Source organism: Lepidochelys kempii, chromosome 1 (assembly GCF_965140265.1).
Source record: "Lepidochelys kempii isolate rLepKem1 chromosome 1, rLepKem1.hap2, whole genome shotgun sequence".
NCBI lineage: Eukaryota > Metazoa > Chordata > Testudines > Cheloniidae > Lepidochelys > Lepidochelys kempii.
The window spans coordinates 155,493,847-155,514,004 of NC_133256.1; the positions used below are offsets into that span (position 1 = coordinate 155,493,847).

General features: G+C 40.5%; 1 protein-coding gene across 5 annotated transcripts in view; it reads right to left on the reverse strand.

Annotated features, from left to right (window-relative positions):
- Positions 1 to 1,939: 1,939 nt before the first annotated feature.
- The window catches only part of TRAPPC10 (trafficking protein particle complex subunit 10), a 102,273-nt gene continuing 84,054 nt past the window's right edge, over positions 1,940 to 20,158 (reverse strand). For 3 of the 5 annotated variants that reach the window (XM_073359195.1, XM_073359203.1, XM_073359213.1), the window contains 3 exons: positions 16,854 to 17,031; positions 12,237 to 12,431; positions 1,940 to 5,315 (listed from right to left, as the gene is read on the reverse strand). In XM_073359195.1, the coding sequence (XP_073215296.1) occupies positions 5,077 to 5,315; positions 12,237 to 12,431; positions 16,854 to 17,031 (612 nt within the window). In that variant the 3' untranslated portion in view covers positions 1,940 to 5,076. Of the gene's footprint in view, positions 5,316 to 12,236; positions 12,432 to 14,259; positions 14,413 to 16,853; positions 17,032 to 18,574; positions 19,879 to 20,158 lie in introns of those variants that run through there. The other 2 variants (XR_012160710.1, XM_073359227.1) reach the window with 2 other exon arrangements.

Here is a 20,158-nt window from a genome sequence, read left to right on the forward strand (position 1 = left end):
GCCCCCCTCTTAGCGGGGGAGAGAGCCGAAAAGCAGGGTAAAGAGGATTCAGCACCCCGGCCAGGCAGCGGGGCACGAGGACGGGCCTGCTCCGGCGCTGAAGCGATCTCAGACCCCTTCGCCCTTGTCTTGGAGAACTCCGGGAGGACGGGGGGGGGTTGCAGAGGGCTGGAGAAGGGGAAGAGTAGAGTAGTTACTTTAAAAGGGTAATAAAGAGGATCTGGGCAATTAAATAGATAAACTGATGATTTGTTGCGGTATTTTTCCGGCTAACACACACAGAGGTTCACAGGGCAATGCGGAGCAGCTGGCACGGATGGATCAACGACAAATCATGCCAACGCATCCTAATGTCTTTTAACATGGCTCCTGGTCTAGTAGATGTGTATGTGCAGTTGTGCTCCCGTCAGTGGCACAGATCGCTACGGTGGGGGACACGTGTCAGCCCCACTCTGTTCCATGGGAGGGGTTTGCTCAGCACGCCCCAAGACCATATCTACACTAGGAAATGTCTTAACCTGTTTTCTTAGTCTAGATATGATCAAAGACAAAACTAAGGCCGTGCTCCCACCAGAGTTCAAATTATGCACCAGAAGAGACAATATACATCAAAGCACCAAGGAAAAGAATAAAAATTTCCCTGACAGTCTACTCCCTATGTTCATGGTAAGGAAACCCAGTGTAGAGAGGATCTTGTTTTCCAAAGCCTATCTGCCCAAATCCATGACAGAGAACACCAGCACCTTAGTGGAAATGAAGTCCACTCCAGCCAACACACTAGCTTTCTCAGTACTCTTGCATCCCAGCTGAGCTTTCCAGAACCTTGTGGCACTAATGGCAAGAGACTGCATTCCCCCCTCACCTCATGGTTTAAAGCAGGGGTTCTCAGACTTTTCTTCTGGTGACCCCTTTCACACAGCATGCCTCTAAGTGCGACCCCCCCCTTATAAAAATATATATTTAAATATATTTAATATATTAATTTTTTTATTATAAAAATTTACTATTTTATATTTAAATATAAAAATATTTAAAGTGTTTTTAATGTAACACCATTATAAATGCTGGAGGCAAAGCAGGGTTTGCGGTGGAGGCTGACAGTACATGGGACCCCCCATGTAATAACCTTGCAACGCCCCTGAGGGGTCCCAACTCCCGGTTTGAGAACTTCTGGTTTAAAGTGATTTGAAGTAAAAGCATGTTCAAAAGTATGGTAGAGACCTTCACCATACTAAAAGCGAGATCTCTTTCTGATGACTGACCATGGTACCCCCAGGCAAAACAGAGATGGACTTGTCTCACCATATGAAAACTCTGCTGGCTCAGGAAATCTACAAGTATTCCTAAAGCAGGATTAAATTAAAGCAATACAGCAATTGCCTGGTCCCTCCTATATACATCACTGTGCTCACCTTTGAGTCTGTACCTTATCCACCCCTCCCACAGAGAACAGGTTACCTGGCCACTGGCCGGTTGGGGAGAGAGGCTGTATCTTTTAAAGTCTTCTCTCCTTCCTTAAGTGATGGTGAAGGTCCCATGGAGCAAATGGCATCAGGCCTGTTCTGTAGTGACTACACATTGCAGTAAAAGGGGCTCTAAATGAGCGCCAAAAGACTAGCATTTCAGTACTAGCAGTGGAGTTACCTGAAACATGAGAAGCAGCAGCCCAGATTCCAGACTTGGGTTTCCACCTTGCAAAAGCAATAACTGATTGGAGTCCCATGTATGGAGAAGCCTATTCTCCAGTGCTTTGTTTCTGTAACAGTTATGCTTCAAATACCTCCCATTTAACTAAGACTTCCTTAAAGGAAAAATATTAATCTACTTCAACCCAATCAGAGGAAGTATACATTCTGAATAGAAATAGTCATAAATGGATTTATAATTACTTTGCTATTTAAAGTGCAAAAGTGTGAGAAATCACAACAGAGAATCTGGATTTCTTTTTAAAACATGTATATTTTTAGAATTATAATGCTTACATTTTCATTAAACAATCTTAATACAATTTGTGTTTAGTCTAACAATATATATACACATTACAGAACAATGTGAAAATGATTTAATAGTAAACCAAGAAAACGGAATTAATCATAATACCCGCAGTGTCAAAGTCACTAACTTGTCACCTTTTCCAGTCAAAGAATCCCAGCAGCCATCCATACTAAATGATACTTTGGGTTTTATCTGGATTAAAATAGTCTAAGTATAAATTCCACAAAGAAAGGGCATTCCTTCACAGAAAGAAGATGGAATAAAGACAAGGCTTTGTACTAGCACATCTAATTATATTTTAGCAACCTTGGTCTAAGTAAAATATTTAGATTAATACATGATGTTTACTCATTCTCCAATTTCTTTTCCATTCCCTTTCAAAGAGGATGGTTTTATTTCTTCACTTACTTTCACATAACCTGAGTTTAAAAACAAAAGAAAAAATGAGGAATAGTTTATCAGGAGATCCTATCCTCATTTCTCTTTTATATGTTTATTTTTATTGACAAATATTTAGTATGGGATATTTTCCTGTGTAGAGTGCCTTGACAATGGGACTTTATACAACTGCAGGTAGAAAGTTACAATCTCACGTTAAAGTGTAACAATTTCCATATTAGCAGGAGGAAACGATGAGAGTTATAATCTTTCCAGTCACACAAAACTGTGACATTCACAAAAATTATACCTCTTTTTTACATTTGATAGTATTTACAATGTTTGACAGATAAGTATATATAGCTTATCTGTATCTTCAGTTACACACATTGTCACTTTGCTTCACAATTATTCTACATCTGCAAATTTTCCTAAGTAGAAAACCAACCTACTTCATCCATCCTATATGCAGAAGTCTTGCCTCTAAGTAGTAATAATTAGACTTAGCCTTTGTGGTAGTTTTTGTGATGAAAGTTGATTGTTTAGATGTCACATTTATACTGAAACATTTTCCTGTTTTAAAACAATGGCACACAAAATACCAACCACTTAAATGCAAATAAAGTTTTTACCTGGGAACTCAATTAGAAACCAAGTAGCTTACATTATCAGAATGCATTTTTGAACTCTAACAGTCACTCTTGCTTCAGTAGAGGTCAGTGCAGGATGGCAATTCAGGTTGATTTTGTAGTGTAGGGGAGATCCCAGTGTATACAGACTGTATAACTTGTTTTCCCTCAGTGAGAAGCAAAAATTAGGACAGCTGACTGTTCACTCAGGTTGTTTTTGTTGATCCCTCCTCCACGTTTTTGATTCTTATATATGCAATAGACTGTAGCTACTCAGAAAACTACAAAAGAAGTTCATGATGCTAAAGAAAGGAAAAATCAGCAGAGCAACTACCACTTTAAGGTTGTAGTTCACGTGGCAAATTGAATGAGTTTTATTAATTTTAAATTCAATTCATTGTAGATCAAATATTTTTGGCAGATTTATGGAAAACCTTTAAGTTAGTTACTTACCTTCTCCTAGCTAAAGAACAAAAAATCCCAATAAACTGATGATTGCATCATCCAAGTCTGAGTGAATTTCAAAGCATAAGAAAAGGAGTCACGAACAAGTAAAAAAACCCTGAACACTGCAAGATAAAAAAAATCAGACTGAAGATAGTTTAAATATTTGGATTTTTCTTTGTTCTGTGTTCCTCTATACTTAAATATTAAGAACCTACGGAAACAACTGCAGAGGATTCCTATTATTCCTTTAAGATTCGCATTGTACAGGTTTTTCACCAAGAGGCCACATATCTGCTGGAATCGTGTATCAGTTTACACTGATTTTTTTTCCCCTCCCAAAGACTTTACCAGTGAATTTCAGTGAAATACATATATACAAAAATACAGAGCTTTTGAGAACTGGAAAAGGTTTAAAACACCACACTTATTTACAAGCTGTGACTTTCACACCAATAAAAACACACATTTATTTTCTCCTTGATTTTTGGTGCAACTTATACACAGACATCAGTTAGTTTAGACTTTTGTTTAAATAATCAACCATATATACAATAAAATTTACAACTGAAAAATAATCAGTTGGTAGGGTATGACTGCAGTTTGCTGGACCAGAAGAGGTTCAATTCTAGGACCTTAATCCTTCCCCGTAATGAGAATGGAAAGAGTAAAGTAATCTTTAAGTGACATTTACTTTCAGAAAACTAGGATTAAGGTGCAAAAATATATATTGCTCCAGAGTCCATAACAGTAAACACTAATTAGGGCCAGGGAGTCAGAAGGAACAGACTTTGGTTTTTAAAAAATGAGCTAGTATTTAATAAAAAAAGTTACCTAGCTGGTCTAATGCTACTTGCTTCTCATTACTTAAATATCTCTGGGGGAAAATGATGATCCCATGAACATTTATTCCAAACTTAACCACTTACATGCCATGCTATTGTTCATATCAAGGGCCACGCCTTTTAAAAGGTCTGACTTAAATGAATGTCTTGGTATGATTCAAAAGGGCTTATATGGGCAAATAATTCATATGTCCCAAGGCACTGAAGAGGTTAAGCAAGTCTTCAGGAAAAATATATATATAATTTTTAAACTCTTCTAGATGCTGTGGGATTCAGAATCACTCACCCTATTCTTTAGAAATCTAGAAAGCTACCCTGGTCCAGGAAACCAGACAGTCGTGTGACTAGAAAGGCACACATTTGAGTCTTTAATAGCCACATTGCAAGGCTTACTGTATGTCAACCTGAAACATTTGTGTGAACAGAAATCTGACTACTTTAAAAGAAAACAGCAGATCTGGAGGATACTCCAGTAACATAAATAACAGACCAACTGCAGCAAGCATCTTGACTTTACCAGCAGGATGCGATTGAAGGGAAAAAACAGAAAATCATTTTACACAAAACATACTAAAGTAGCAATATAAACTAGTTGACAACCTCCACTGTATATTTAAATTGATCAAATTGTTTGATGCTTCCATGGCCAATCAGCGTTGAGTTGCCATAGGTCTGATTTAAATCAGAATGTTACAATGGAGAATAATCAGGTTATGATCTATTAAAGTGCATTCATATCAAGTCTCTAATGGTTTTTGTTTTCCTTGTTTATTTATATTTAGTCATCATGTGATATTGACTTCCAGAACATGGTCATCCTTGGTGGGAATGACAAGGATTTGCATGCTCATGCTGGAGTTGAAGACCTGACCAGGTGAAAAGGATTGTAGACGGGGCATTGGCAGACCTTTATGTTCCCCGCTGGCTGCCGAATGCAAACTGCCTCTACTCTTTATGCTACTGTTGTCAGCCTGATCATCCATATTCTTGTCCACAGAGAGGTTATCATTTTCAATCCAACTGTCTGTTAAAAAAAACACAACCAACCATTCTATGAAATGAATTAATAAAGTAACTTAATTAAAATGTTGTGGTTTGACTGCACTGCAGCACTGGCATTACTACTCATTGGTGAGGACAAAACAAAGACTTGAGCATCCTAGCAACAATCATGACCGCTTGTCACCCTCTCTGGCCATACAGGCTATATAGATTTTATTTTAGGTTTTTCACTATTGCCATCACGGGTGCAGCTTCACTATTGTGAAAAAAATGGTGGAAGTGCTAGATTACAGAAGGCTCCAGAAGGCCCTGGTGTTTTAACTAGAAAGTTCTACACCTCCTCAGAGCTGGTCTATATGCCAGGGACTGCCAGTAACTTGTCTACACTAATGCTTCACCCACTGGGAGAAATTTCAGAAAAAGGCTAATTCAGATAAGAGTGAATGTAAGTGTTTTCCATGTGCCTGTAGTCTGCTTGCAAGCCAACATCCTAGGATTTCAACATTCAAGTACCGTTATAGAATCATAGGACTGGAAGGGACCTCGATAAATCATCTAGTTCAGTCCCCTGCACTCATGGCAGGACAAAGTATTATCTAGACAAATAATACCCTGACAGGTGTTTGTCTAACCTGCTCTTAAAAATCTCCATGGATTGCAATCCAACAACCTCGCTAGGCAATTTATTCCAGTGCACCTGGACAGTCAGGAAGTTTTCCCTAATGTCCAACCTAAACCACCCTTGCTGCAATTTAAGCCCATTGTTTCTTGTCATATCCTCAGAGATTAAGAACAATTTTTCTCCCTCCTCTTTGTAACAACCTTTTATGCACTTGAAAACTTATGTCTTCTCTCAGTCTTCTCTTCTCCACTCCACACTAAACAAACCTAATTTTTCCTCATAGGTTTTGTTTTCTAGACCTTTAATCATATTTGTTGCTTTTCTCTGGACTTTCCAATTTGTCCACATTTTTCCTGAAATGTGGCGCCCAGAACTGGACACAATATTACAGTTGAGACCTAATCAGAAGAGCGGAAGAATTACTTCTCATGTCTTGCTTACAACACTCCTGCTAATATATCCCAGAATGAGGTTTGCTTTTTTTGCAATAGTGTTACACTGTTAACTCATATTTAGCTTATGATCCACTATGATCCATAGTGCCCATTCTGCAGTCCTACATCCTAGGCAGTCATTTACGTACGTACGCGTAACTTATTGTTCCTTCCTAGAGTAGAGTAGTTTGCATTTGTCCTTATTGAATTTCATCCTATTTACTTCAGACTAGGGCTGTCGATTATTCAGTTAACTCATGCAATTAACTCAAAAAAAAATAATTGTGATTTAAAAAATTAATCACATTTCTAGTCATGCTGTTAAACAATAGAATACCAATTGAAATGTATTAAATATTTTAGATGTTTTTCTACATCAATTATATTGATTTCAATTACAACACAGAATACAAAGTGTATGGTGCTCACTTTATATTTTTATTACAAATATTTGCACTGTAAAAATAAAGTAGTATTTTTCAAATCACCTCACACAAGTACTGTAGTGCAATCTGTTGTGAAAGTGCAATTTACAAATGTAGATTTTTTTTGTTACATAACTGCACTCAAAAACAAAACAATGTAAAACTTTAGAGCCTACAAGTGCACTCAGAAAAAAGAAAAGGAGTACTTGTGGCACCTTAGAGACTAACCAATTTATTTGAGCATGAGCTTTCGTGAGCTACAGCTCACTTCATCGGATGCATACCGTGGAAACTGCAGCAGACTTTATATACACACAGATCATGAAACAATACCTCCTCCCACCCCACTGTCCTGCGGGTAATAGCTTATCTAAGTTGATCATCAAGTTGGGCCATTTCCAGCACAAATCCAGGTTTTCTCACCCTCCACCCCCATACACACACAAACTCACTCTCCTGCTGGTAATAGCCCATCCAAAGTGACAACTCTCTACACAATGTGCATGATAATCAAGGTGGGCCATTTCCTGCACAAATCCAGGTTCTCTCACCCCCCTCCAGAAAACACACACTCACTATCCTGCTGGTAATAGCTCATCCAAAGTGACCACTCTCCCTACAAATGTGCATGATAATCAAGGTGGGCCATTTCCAGCACAAATCCAGGTTCTCTCACCCCCCCACCCCCATACACACACAAACTCACTCTCCTGCTGGCAATAGCTCATCCAAACTGACCACTCTCCAAGTTTAAATCCAAGTTTAACCAGAACGTCCGGGGGAGGGGGGGTAGGAAAAAACAAGGGGAAATAGGCTACCTTGCATAATGACTTAGCCACTCCCAGTCTCTATTTAAGCCTAAATTAATAGTATCCAATTTGCAAATGAATTCCAGTTCAGCAGTTTCTCGCTGGAGTCTGGATTTGAAGTTTTTTTGTTTTAAGATAGCGACCTTCATGTCTGTGATTGCGTGACCAGAGAGATTGAAGTGTTCTCCAACTGGTTTATGAATGTTATAGTTCTTGACATCTGATTTGTGTCCATTTATTCTTTTACGTAGAGACTGTCCAGTTTGACCAATGTACATGGCAGAGGGGCATTGCTGGCACGTGATGGCATATATCACATTGGTGGATGTGCAGGTGAACGAGCCTCTGATAGTGTGGCTGATGTTATTAGGCCCTGTGATGGTGTCCCCCGAATAGATGTGGGCACAGTTGGCAACGGGTTTTGTTGCAAGGATAAGTTCCTGGGTTAGTGGTTCTGTTGTGTGGTATGTGGTTGTTGGTGAGTATTTGCTTCAGGTTGCGGGGCTGTCTGTAAGCAAGGACTGGCTTATCTCCCAAGATTTGTGAGAGTGTTGGGTCATCCTTTAGGATAGGTTGTAGATCCTTAATAATGCGTTGGAGGGGTTTTAGTTGGGGGCTGAAGGTGACGACGGCTAGTGGCGGCCTAATAACATCAGCCACACTATCAGAGGCTCGTTCACCTGCACATCCACCAATGTGATATATGCCATCACGTGCCAGCAATGCCCCTCTGCCATTTACATTGGTCAAACTGGACAGTCTCTACGTAAAAGAATAAATGGACACAAATCAGATGTCAAGAACTATAACATTCATAAACCAGTTGGAGAACACTTCAATCTCTCTGGTCACGCAATCACAGACATGAAGGTCGCTATCTTAAAACAAAAAAACTTCAAATCCAGACTCCAGCGAGAAACTGCTGAATTGGAATTCATTTGCAAATTGGATACTATTAATTTAGGCTTAAATAGAGACTGGGAGTGCCTAAGTCATTATGCAAGGTAGCCTATTTCCCCTTGTTTTTTCCTACCCTCCCACCCCCGGACGTTCTGGTTAAACTTGGATTTAAACTTGGAGAGTGGTCAGTTTGGATGAGCTATTGCCAGCAGGAGAGTGAGTTTGTGTGTGTATGGGGGTGAGAGAACCTGGATTTGTGCAGGAAATGGCCCACCTTGATTATCATGCACATTGTGTAGAGAGTTGTCACTTTGGATGGGCTATTACCAGCAGGAGAGTGAGTTTGTGTGTGTGGGGGGGTGGAGGGTGAGAAAACCTGGATTTGTGCTGGAAATGGCCCAACTTGATGATCACTTTAGATAAGCTATTACCCGCAGGACAGTGGGGTGGGAGGAGGTATTGTTTTATGATCTCTGTGTGTATATAAAGTCTGCTGCAGTTTCCACGGTATGCATCCGATGAAGTGAGCTGTAGCTCACGAAAGCTCATGCTCAAATAAATTGGTTAGTCTCGAAGGTGCCACAAGTACTCCTTTTCTTTTTGTGAATACAGACTAACATGGCTGTTACTCTGAAACCTGTCAAGTGCACTCAGTTCTACTTCTTGTTCAGCCGATCGCTAAGAAACAAATTTGTTTACATTTACTGGAGTTAATGCTGCCTGCTTCTTATTTACTATGTCAACTGAAAGCGAACACAGGCGTTTGCATGGAACTTTTGTAGCTAGCATTCCAAGGTACTTTACATGCCAGATATGCTAAACATTTGTATGCCCCTTCATGCTTCGGCCACCATTTCAGAGGACAAACTTCCTGGCTGATGACGCTCATTAAAAAAGTAATGCGTTTATTAAATTTGTGACTGAACTCCTTGGGGGAAAATTTGTCTCCTGCTCTGTGGTTTTACCCACATTCTGCCACATTTCATGTTACAGCAGTCTCGGACAATGACCCAGTATATGTTGTTCGTTTTAAGAATGCTTTCACTGAAGATGTGACAAAATGCAAAGGTGGTACCAATGTGAGATTTCTAAAGATAGCTACAGCACTCGCCCCAAGGTTTAAGAATCTGAAGTGCCCTCCAAAATCTGAGAGGGATGAGGTGTGGAGCATGCTTTCAAAGTCTTAAAAGAGCAGCACTCTGATGCGGAAACTACAGAACCCGAACCACCAAAAAAGAAAATCAACTTTCTGCTGGTGGCATCTGACTCAGATGATGAAAATGAACATGCGTCCGTCCACACTGCTTTGGATTGTTATTGAGCAGAACCCATCATCAGCATGGACACATGTCCTCTGGAATGGTGGTTGAAGCATGAAGGGACATATGAAACTTTAGCACATCTGACACAAATATCTTGCAACGCTGGCTACAATAGTGCCACTTGAACACCTGTTCTCACTTTCAGGTGAGATTGTAAACAAGAAGTGGGCAGCATTATCTCTGATAAATGTACACAAACTTCTTTGAGCGATTGGCTGAGCAAGAAAGAGGACTGAGTGGACTCGTAGGCTCTAAAATTTTATATTGGTTTTATTTTTGAATGCAGCGTTTTTTGTACTTAATTCTATATTTGTAAGTTCAACTTTCACGATAAAGATTGCACTTCAGTACTTGTATTAGGTGAACTGAAAAAATACTATTTCTTTTGTTTTTTACAGTGCACATATTTGTAATAAAAAATCAATATAAAGTGAGCACTGTACACTTTGTATTCTGTGTTGTAATTTAAATCATAATTGAAAAAGTAGAAAACATCCAAAAATCTTTAAATAAATGGTATTCTATTATTGCTTAACAGCGGAAGTATGATTTTTTTTTTTTTTAATAGCTTGACAGCCCAACTTCAGACCATTTCTCCAGTTTGTCCAGATCATTTTGAATTTAATCCCATCCTCCTAGCTTGTTATTGTCTGCAAACTTTATAAGCATACTCTCTATGTTATTATCTAAATCACTGATGAAGATATTGAACAGAACCACACCCAGAACTGATCCTTCCAGGCCCCACTCGATATGCCCTTCCAACTTGACTGTCAATCACTGATAACTACTCTCTGGGAACAGTTTTCCAACCAGTTATGAACCCACCTTATAGTAGTTCCATATAGGTTGTATTTCCCTCATTTCTTTATGAGAAGGTCATGCGAGACAGTAACAAAAGCCTTACTAAAGTCAAGATATACTAGGTCTATTGCTTCCCCCCTTTCCACAAGGCTTGTTACCCTGTCAAAAAAAAGCTATTAGGTTTGACACTTTGTTCTTGACAAATCCATGCTGACTGTTACTTATCACCTTATCTTCTAGGTGTTTGCAAATTGATTGCTTAAAGTTATTTGCTCCATTATTTTCCCAGGGACTGAAGTTAAGCTGACTGGTCTGTAATTCCTGCGTTGTCCTTATTTCCCCTTTTATAGATGGGCACTATATTTGCCATTTTCCAGTCCTCTGGAATCTCTCCTGTCTTCCATGACTTTTCAAAGATCATCGCTAATGGCTCAGGTATCTCCTCAGTCAGCTCCTTGAGTATTCTAGGATGTATTTCATCAGACCCTGGTGACTCGAAGACATCTAACTTATCTAAGTAATTCTTAACTTATTCTTTCCCTATTTTAGACTCAGTGAATGCCAGTAAAATGATCAATGTTAGACATAAGAATGGCCATACTCGGTCAGACCAAAGGTCCATTTAGCACAATACCCTGTCTTCAGACTGTGGCCAATGCCAGGTGCTTCAGAGGGAATGAACAGAACAGGTAATCATCAAGTGATCCATCCTGTCGCCCATTCCCAGCTTCTGGCAAACAGAGGCTAGTAGTGATTGGACGTCCCTAACCTTTTTGGTGAAAACCAAAACAAAAAAAGTCATTTAGCACTTCTGCCATTTCCACATTTTCTGTTATCGTTCCCCCATCCCCCCCACTGAGTAATAGGCCTACCCTGTCTTTGGTCTTCCTCTTGCTTCTAATGTTTTTGTAGAATGTTTTCTTGTTACCCTTTAAGTCTCTAGCTAGTTTGATCTCATTTTGTGCATTGGCCTAATTTTGTCCCTACATACTTGTGTTTTTTATATTCCTCCTTTGTAATTTGACCTAGTTTCTACTTTTTGTAGGACTCTTGAATTTCAGATTAAAAATCTCCTGGTTAATCCAGTGTGGTTTCTTGCCATACTTCCTATCTTTCCTATGCAGTGAGATAGTTTGCTTGTGTCCTTAATAGTGTCTCTGAAAAACTGCCAACTCTCTTGAACGGTTTTTCTCCCTAGACTTGCTTCCCATGGCATCTTACCTACTAACTCCCTGAGTTTGTTAATTTGTAATGATGATGCATTTTAACTCCATGATAGTCAACGCCTAAAATATTGAACAATCTTAAAGGTTACATAAAATTAAAAAAAAAACCACAATATTTTCTGGTTAGTGTTCCTTGTTACAGACTAAAGCTATACTCAGAATTTAAAGTTTGAAGTAATCTCTCACTTTTATTCTCATTAAATCAGTGCCCTGTTTTGAAAATGACAAACAGCTGTCAATGAAAAGTAACAAAAACAATGAATCTGGAACAGAATTACATCAAGAATGGGTTTCATTACTTTGAGCTTTGTTCTGCTTTAAAAACAGGACAGCCAAAGAAATAGAGTGCCATTTCTATAAACCAGGTTTTCTATGTGGTCACATATTCAAGACAGCCTTACCAGCATCAAGTTGCATGGAGTGAGCAGAATGATGAGGGAGGTATTTAAATAGTTTGACATCAGGAAAGGGGAGGTATCCAGCAAAAAGTGGCATCACTTCCATGTGCACTTTGTGAGTTGCTTGAGCTGCTACAGGCATAGATATTACCCCTGAGCTTTTTCCACAGACTGCCCAGTTACTACTGTTGTCAACAACTGAAAAAGAGTAGAGAGAAAATGCTATGAAATGAAAAAATTTCTGAAAAGAAATTAGTTATGCTTCTACATACATTTAAAGTATTTTTGTTTTGTTTTGCAGCAGTGCCCAGGGACCCCATAGCCCTATTGTGCCAATGACCATACTGAGTAAGATAGTCCTATCCCAAACAGCTTGCAATTTAAATAGACACAGGGTAGGGGAAAGGGATCTCTCATAAAAGCAGAGTGATTTTTCACCAGAGTCATATTAGTTCTACGATATCTGCTTTTGTTTCCGGTTCCCTCTTTCCCGCCCACCCCTCCCTAAACAGGGTAGGGATTTTGCTTGGTTTACTTTATTTTTATTTACATTCAATGTATTATAGGTATGGATAAGATTGTGTCGTGGTAAAATTAGGCAAGATTCATGGAACAGTCATGGCAAAAATGAACAAAATCATGGTGTGGTCATAAAAAATGTGTAATATTTAACAAAATATTACTGTGTAACATTTACATGAGACAAGCAACATTGATGCAATAGCTTTCGCTTGTTGACATTGTAAACTATTTCGAGATTCTATATGCATATTGTGAAATCATTTTTCAAACAAAAAAACTACAGAACAAAAATAACATTCTTTTTCAAGACCCTATTTCACACTGTTGCAATTCTGACATAACAAGTTATACATAGACAGATTGCTATTCTTTATGCAGTGTCTGTTGTCCCCAAGCACATTTTTTATAAGATGAGATGGCGTTTTTGGGGTCTATGCTGTTGACTGGTACTGCTAAGCAGAGCTGGAAATCTGGCCATCATGCTTCTCCAGAACTAGAAACGTCCTCATTCTTCAATTCTTGCACTGCTCTGCAGTAAGCCCAATATTCTCTCTAGGCTGGAACGTTGTCATCAAACAATGGCATATTTTCAAATACTGTGGTCTCATGAATGTCAACATGTTTTGTTTGATTTGGCTCCAATACACTGCATGTACTGAAGAAAGTGGCAGCAGATTGGCAAAAGCAGGAGGTTGAGTCAGTGTCCAAGTAGGACCATTTTTTTGAGCTTTCCAAGAGTGCCGTTTTTGCTGTTGGTGGTCAGCAAGTTTCAGAGCAACTCTCTGCCCACATCACAAGATCACACATGTCATTTGAGACTTGATGAGCGCAAACTGTGGGCTTTCATAGCTGTAAGCGTGTTTATGATTCGGGGTGCAAACTCTTTTACAGCCTGGAGTTCTTCAATAACTGCTGTGGATAGGCAAAGATCCACAATCTCTTTAACACTTCAACTACTGCTACAACCATTCTCCTCACTAAAAAAATTAAACAATCTTTAGTGTGTTCCATGTGATAAAGGCTACACTGAACCAGCTGTTCCATCTGTTTATTACTGAGGTCGGTGGGATGGAAGGACTTTTCCCTATTTCCATTAGAAATATACGGAACCAGGCTTTTCTGGCAGGGCAGGTAGTGAAAGTATGTTTTACAGCCACAACTAAATAATTTAGTCTCAAAAGTATCTTCCTCCATAGAGCATCCACAAGGTTAAGCAAACATGCCATACACATAAGGTGTACAGAATTTAAAAACAAAGGTTTCAAACCTCGATCCCAAGCTTTCCCCATGTATGTGGCATTATCAGTCACAAATGCAGAGATGCGATCAAATGGTATTGCAAAGTTTTCATTTTCCCATATTGCATTGCTGACTGTTTTAAAATTGACTGCTTCCAAAACTTCACACTAACAAAAATATATCCAGCTTGTGATTACCTGCATCTGAAGTACTTGCATTTTCACTGCTTGTTGGGATGGGGATGGCAAGAATGTTAAACACATACCTGTCTTCAGCACTGGTAGTTTCATCTGCTCAGTGACAATTCCTTTACAGGTGTGCAACTTTTCCTTTAATTCTTCAGTGTAACAGTCAAACTCTTTGGGTAGCTAAAACTTTCTAAGTTGATCTGCGCTTGGTAGAACACCTACTTTGCTCTCTAAAAAACATCAGTTTTGGATTGTCAAGGGCAGGCAGGGGGATATTTGCAGCAGAGAAGTCTTCTGTTAATTTGAACATTTCATTTCTCTCAAATCTGCTTCTCACTCTTGGTATTAAAGAACAGTAAGTTTTCTGCTTTTTAAAAATTTTTATCTTCAACCACTTTTAATGCCTCATTTGTGCTGATAAGTTGTACTTTCAAGATGCTTATCACAGCTACCCTCTCAAAATCAACAGGTACATCGAATGATGTATAAAACATCTTGCCTCCATTTTCATGGAAAGTTTTAGGGTACTGCTCTGCTCAGCACTTAGTCTTATTTCAAATAAAGTGGCAAAATTAAGAAAACAGCAGCAAACAAAAATGAACAAAGTGCTGTAAACCCCTACTTTTAGGAGATGTGTGACTTTTGTGTTGTCCATGTTACCCAGGGCCCTGGTTAGACTCCCTGGGCCAAGCAGAAATTAAGGAGTGGGCCCGCAGAGAAGGCAGGTGTGGCAGAGTCATCACTAGGCAGGAAGGCCTTGAGACTCATTGACCTACATGTGCTGGATAGAGAGCTGCAGGCCCCCCTGTGGTGGCTGAGAGCTGTGCCCAGGGCCTGCCCACAGCAGCTGAGAGCTCCAGGCCCCACTCCCAGCAGCGGCAGAGAACTGTGTGTGTGGGGGGGGGGCGGCGGCGGCGCACTACCCCAGGGCTGAAGTTGAAGAGGATAGTGTCACAGAGGTCTCTGAAAGTCATGGAATCTGATCTCAGTGACAAAAATCTTATCCTTAATTACAGTTCAGGGAAGGAAGGAAACTAGAAGTGCATGGGAACAGATGGAGTGAGACTGAAGTGAGAAAATTGCATTAGGGGAGCTTTAAATATCTATTCCTGTAGCCAGCCAGCCAGCCAGCCCCCCCCCCCCCCCCCCCCCCCAGACCAGCATTGCTGGAAACACAGGAGGAAGCCGGAACAGGGCACTTAACATATATTCCAGCACAGCCTTTGAAGCTGTGAAAAGCACAGGTGTGCTGCTACAATGTGCCTCTGGGAACAGATACAACGATTAAGCTCACAGCAGGCAGAGGCCCTGTGACAGACATGGCTCTTAGCCCCTACTAAATAGGGTGATGCACACACACCAACATCCTAGGTGGGAAAATATTTACCCTGATAAAAGAAATGTCCAGTAGTCGAAACTTATTGTTTCTCTCCTTTGCAAGTGTAAACTACTCTTGCGAAAGCTGGCGTCACCCAGACAGACCAACCTCAATTTGGCATAAGAAAGGAGAAAGAGAATAAAGGAGTACAGAGGTATAAGTAGGGGACCTACAGCACCATGATTTTTGAGTGCTTTTCACTATTTATCTGCTGGTCAGATAAGTGACAGCCTCCCAAGTCTTCTGCAGCTAAGAGGGTCCCTAAGCCTTGTCCCTTATTCGTCTTTCCGCGGAATTGAGTGACCGATCCTGACTTGGCGCCGCTGGAATCGAGAGATGCAAGGAGGGTAAGAAGCACCCACACCTGATCTCCTATCTTTAGTGTACACATATTTTGAAATAGAGCTCTATACTTTGTTTTCTTTCTTTGGGATTGTGGCTTCAGTTTTGTAACTTGTTTGTGTGTGTAACATCTCTACATTTAAATAAGTAGGCACTAGCAATTTTGTAACCACATGATTAGAATCTAGCTTAATAAATTTTGGTAACCATTTATGCATAAGCCTGACTTGTTTTCTCTGGCTTACTGTAAAGCAGCCGACACAATTAAAGAACCTCAGCGGTTTTGGCTCTAAAGCCTGGCCATTAGGTGAGAGTACTAAGAGCCTAGCGTTGAGTTGTGCCGCCTCCACGGGGCAAACTCTTGGGGCACCTGTCAGTCAATCCTGGCTGCCCGCTGCGAAGGAGCTCTGAGCACTAGCAGTTAAAGTCACGGGTGTGGAGAGGCTCTTAGTGCTGCCATTGGGGCACCTGTCAGTCAGTATTGACTGCCCGCTGCGAAGGAGCTCTGAGCTCTAGCAGTTAAAGTCACGGGTGGTTAGGACCTTGGGGCATCCGTCAGCCTAGCCCGGGCTGCCCGCCGCGAAGGGACAGTGCGTCCTAGCGGTTAAAGTCACGGATGGTATAAACGGGCATAGCTGGCACCTCACCAAACATCCTTGGCCGTCGGCTAACAATTCCCTACGTTGTTGCCTACTCAAGGCTCAAGCAAATATCTGCCCATACTGAAACAATTTTTGAAAAGTAAATTATGCTCTAACCTGTTTTTATGTTAGTTTTTATTTTAAGACAGATAAATGACAAACGTTTTAATATCCAACCTTGTCTACAAGACTGCATTATGATCATTAGAAAGGGTGGCAGATATCAGTATCAAGACAGAAGCAAAACCAATAATGAGAATTGCATTAATTTCTCAAAAATTACAGGAGAAAAAATAGTCATTATTCCTACCTTCATACATAAGTTTCGTCGTGCAGTACCCATCTGATTCCGTTAATGCTTCATCTTTATCCACATCTAAGAGGTCAGAGAGTCGGGTGATTGACACCTCCAAAGAGCAGAGTGAGCCTGTTTTACAATACTCTGCCCCCAACGGTGGAAAAATCTGAGCTCTCACATTATACAATGTCTGGCATGAGGAAAAAATAATGATCTGTAAGTACTGAATCAATTATATAAACATGTTTTTTATATATAAATTCAAACTGACCAGATACTATATAAGTTACAAGCTCATACTTAACTTCCATGCCATACTACAACCCGTATTACAAGACTGAGAGATTGTCTTCACGTATAAACCTACAGCAGCTGCTGTAGCGCTTTAATGAATACGCTACGCCGCCAAAGGGACAGCTTCTGTTGGTGTAGTTAATCCACCTTCTCGGGAAGCAGTAGTTATGTCTGTGGGAGAAGCTCTCCTGTCGACATAGCACTGTCTACACGGGAGGGTGGGGGAGAAGTGGGGATTGAGCAGTATAACTGTCGTTCAGGGGTGTTCTGCTTCAGGATTTTTCACACCCCTGAGCAATGCAGTTATACCGCTATAGGTCCATATTGTAAACCTGCCCTCAATTACAAGTAGTGATCATTTGTTATACTACTAATTTTAGACACAATCTGAAGAAAAAAGGAATTTCACCATTCTTGCTGTCAAGATCTTCTAATAGTCCAAACATATTCAAAGAGGCAAGTATAAGTTAATTACTACAAAACTACTGGTGCCGAACAGTTTAATGGAAATATGCTGTTATGGTCATTACCAATTTTTAGGGAACAAAAATTAACAGAGGAGGGTTGGGCTGATCCAAGAGACCAGTGAAATCTAGTTACATCTGAAAGTGGGTAGGCAAAACACACTCCCCTGAAGCTTTGCTTAAAGCCAGTTTACAGAAGCAGCTAAAGACCTAACGTAACATTCAGACAGAGTCAGCAACGCCTACTTTACTGGTTTAAACCCAAGAAAGGTTCAAATGGGGGACTGTTTGTCAGTTTTGCTCACTGGGCAAGGAGAGGCCAACACAAAGATTGCTGCTAATACTATTTAACTTTGAGTTATATCCAGTCAAGCTTTCTAATTGATGAAGAAGGCAATGAATTTGTATTGTGAAGAGAAAGAGGAAGCACTTAAGATAAAGGCCAAAAGAAACCCAAACTATTCCATCAGAAAAGCTCACAAATGAAGTCACAAGAAAAGGTGAGATTTTTCAAACATCTTTCTTTAAATAGCAAGCCAAAAAGAATTTTTGACCATGGCATTTTGATTGATGCAGGCCTCATCAAGCTAGCAGGAAGAAAGCAGCTCAGTACAGTCTTCTCAGTCGAATACCCTTGGTGACATGAAGCCATTGTGCAGGGCAGGAGGGAAGGAGAAAGTCAAATTCTTCAGAAAAGATGTTGTTAATGATAGCTAAATGATCTCATTTTTCATCTTTGTGGCTCATCATCATCTCTAGTCTTGAGCTGTGAAATGGATGCTGACATCATTTTATGTCTTTTAAAAAGAAGCAACAGAAAAGATGGTTCCTTACCTGTTCTGTAACTGTTGTCCTTTGAGATACGTTGCACACATCCATTCCATTTCAGGTGTGCACACAACCAGTGCACTAAAGCCAGAGATTCCCCCCCCCACCCCCAGCGCTACCCGTTGGGGCAGCACACAACCCACTGCATGCTTGTGCTGACAGCCAATGGTATAAAGGGCAGAGCCACTCTGACCATCCCTTAAGTTCCTTCACACCAGAATCCAGTATGCTGAGACTCCAGTGTAGAGGGGAAGAAGGGTGAGTCGTAGAATGGAAACATGCAACACATCTCAAACAGTTAAGGAACAAGTTAGTAACAATTTTTGTTTCAAGTGATTGCATGTGTCCATTCCTTTTCGGGAGACAGAAATGGTTCAGAATGGAGGAGGGTTTCGGAGTCTATCTGAACAAGGATTGCAACACAACTTTCCCAAACCTATCATGATCTCTTGAGGTTTGGGAGACAGCATAAAGCTCAGTTAAAGTATGTACCAATGACCAAGCTGAATCCCTCCAAGTGTCACCGATGGGCATCTGACACAGGAATGCAGCTAAGCTAATGCTGCTTGTGCTCTTGGAGCTAAAATTCTCTCAGGTGGAACAACCTTGGTAATGTCATAGCAGTATGCAGGATGAGATCCAGAAGATATTCTCCGCACAGAGAAAGGTTGCCCCTTCATTGTATCAGCAAAGGAAATGAACAGCTATGGGGACATTACTGCTTTAGTCCTGCCCAGGTAACTGGCAAACACCCTGTGGCAGTCCAAAGCATGGAGCTTTTTTCTTCATCCTTATGAGACTGAGGCTTCAGAATAAAGGTTAAGTAGATAGGAGATACAAAAAATGAACAAACAGCCCTAGGTTCAAAAGGTGGACCCATTAATGCTGACAAAACTACATTTAGATCTTATGGAGGCATGGGGTTTCATAGGTGGAAAGAGTCTGATTTTTTTTTTTTTTTTTAAGAAATTGGAAAGTTATTGAGTTGAAAAACACAGATTTAATCCTCTATAGGAAGAAGGAATGCCACCAAGAGAACTCTCAGGGAGCTGATGGAAGAGCCATTTTTCCTTTAGGTAAAGTAAGTATTTCAGAATAAGCTGAGGAGAGGACTTTGTAGAAGTAACCATCCTGCTGCTGGGACCACAGAGAAAAACATCTCCACTTCATCACGTAAGCGTATCTGGAGGATGGCTTTCCGCTGTTTAGAGAATATTCTGAACCTCTAGGGAACATGCAGTTTCCTCAAGCATTAGCCACGGAGCATCAACCGGTCATGTGAAGACTGGGAAGCAGCATCTGGCCGTGGTCCTGTAAAATATTCATGTCTTGAGGGAGAGTCATGGGATCCCGACTGTAAAGACTCAGTAGGTTGAGAACCAATGTTGTCAAGGCCAGGCTGAAGCCATCAGGATTAGAGTAGTGTGATCCTGTCTGAGCTTGATCATCACCTTTGGAATCAGAGGAATAGGGAAGACATGTAAACAGCAGCATGTCCTTACACAACAAAAAAGGCAGAGGGCTACAGCTACACAACAAGCTAGGGGTGAGTCCTCTGCTCAGGTACACATAGCAATGCTAGCTGTCATCAAGCTAGTGAGGGGTTAAACAGCGATGTGGCCATGGTAGCACAGGTAGTGGCAATGGAGGCAAGACTTAGCTGCATTTTCACTGCTATTTATAGTCAAGCTAGCTTAAGAGAGCTAGCATGACTGTGTATGCAAGCAGGGG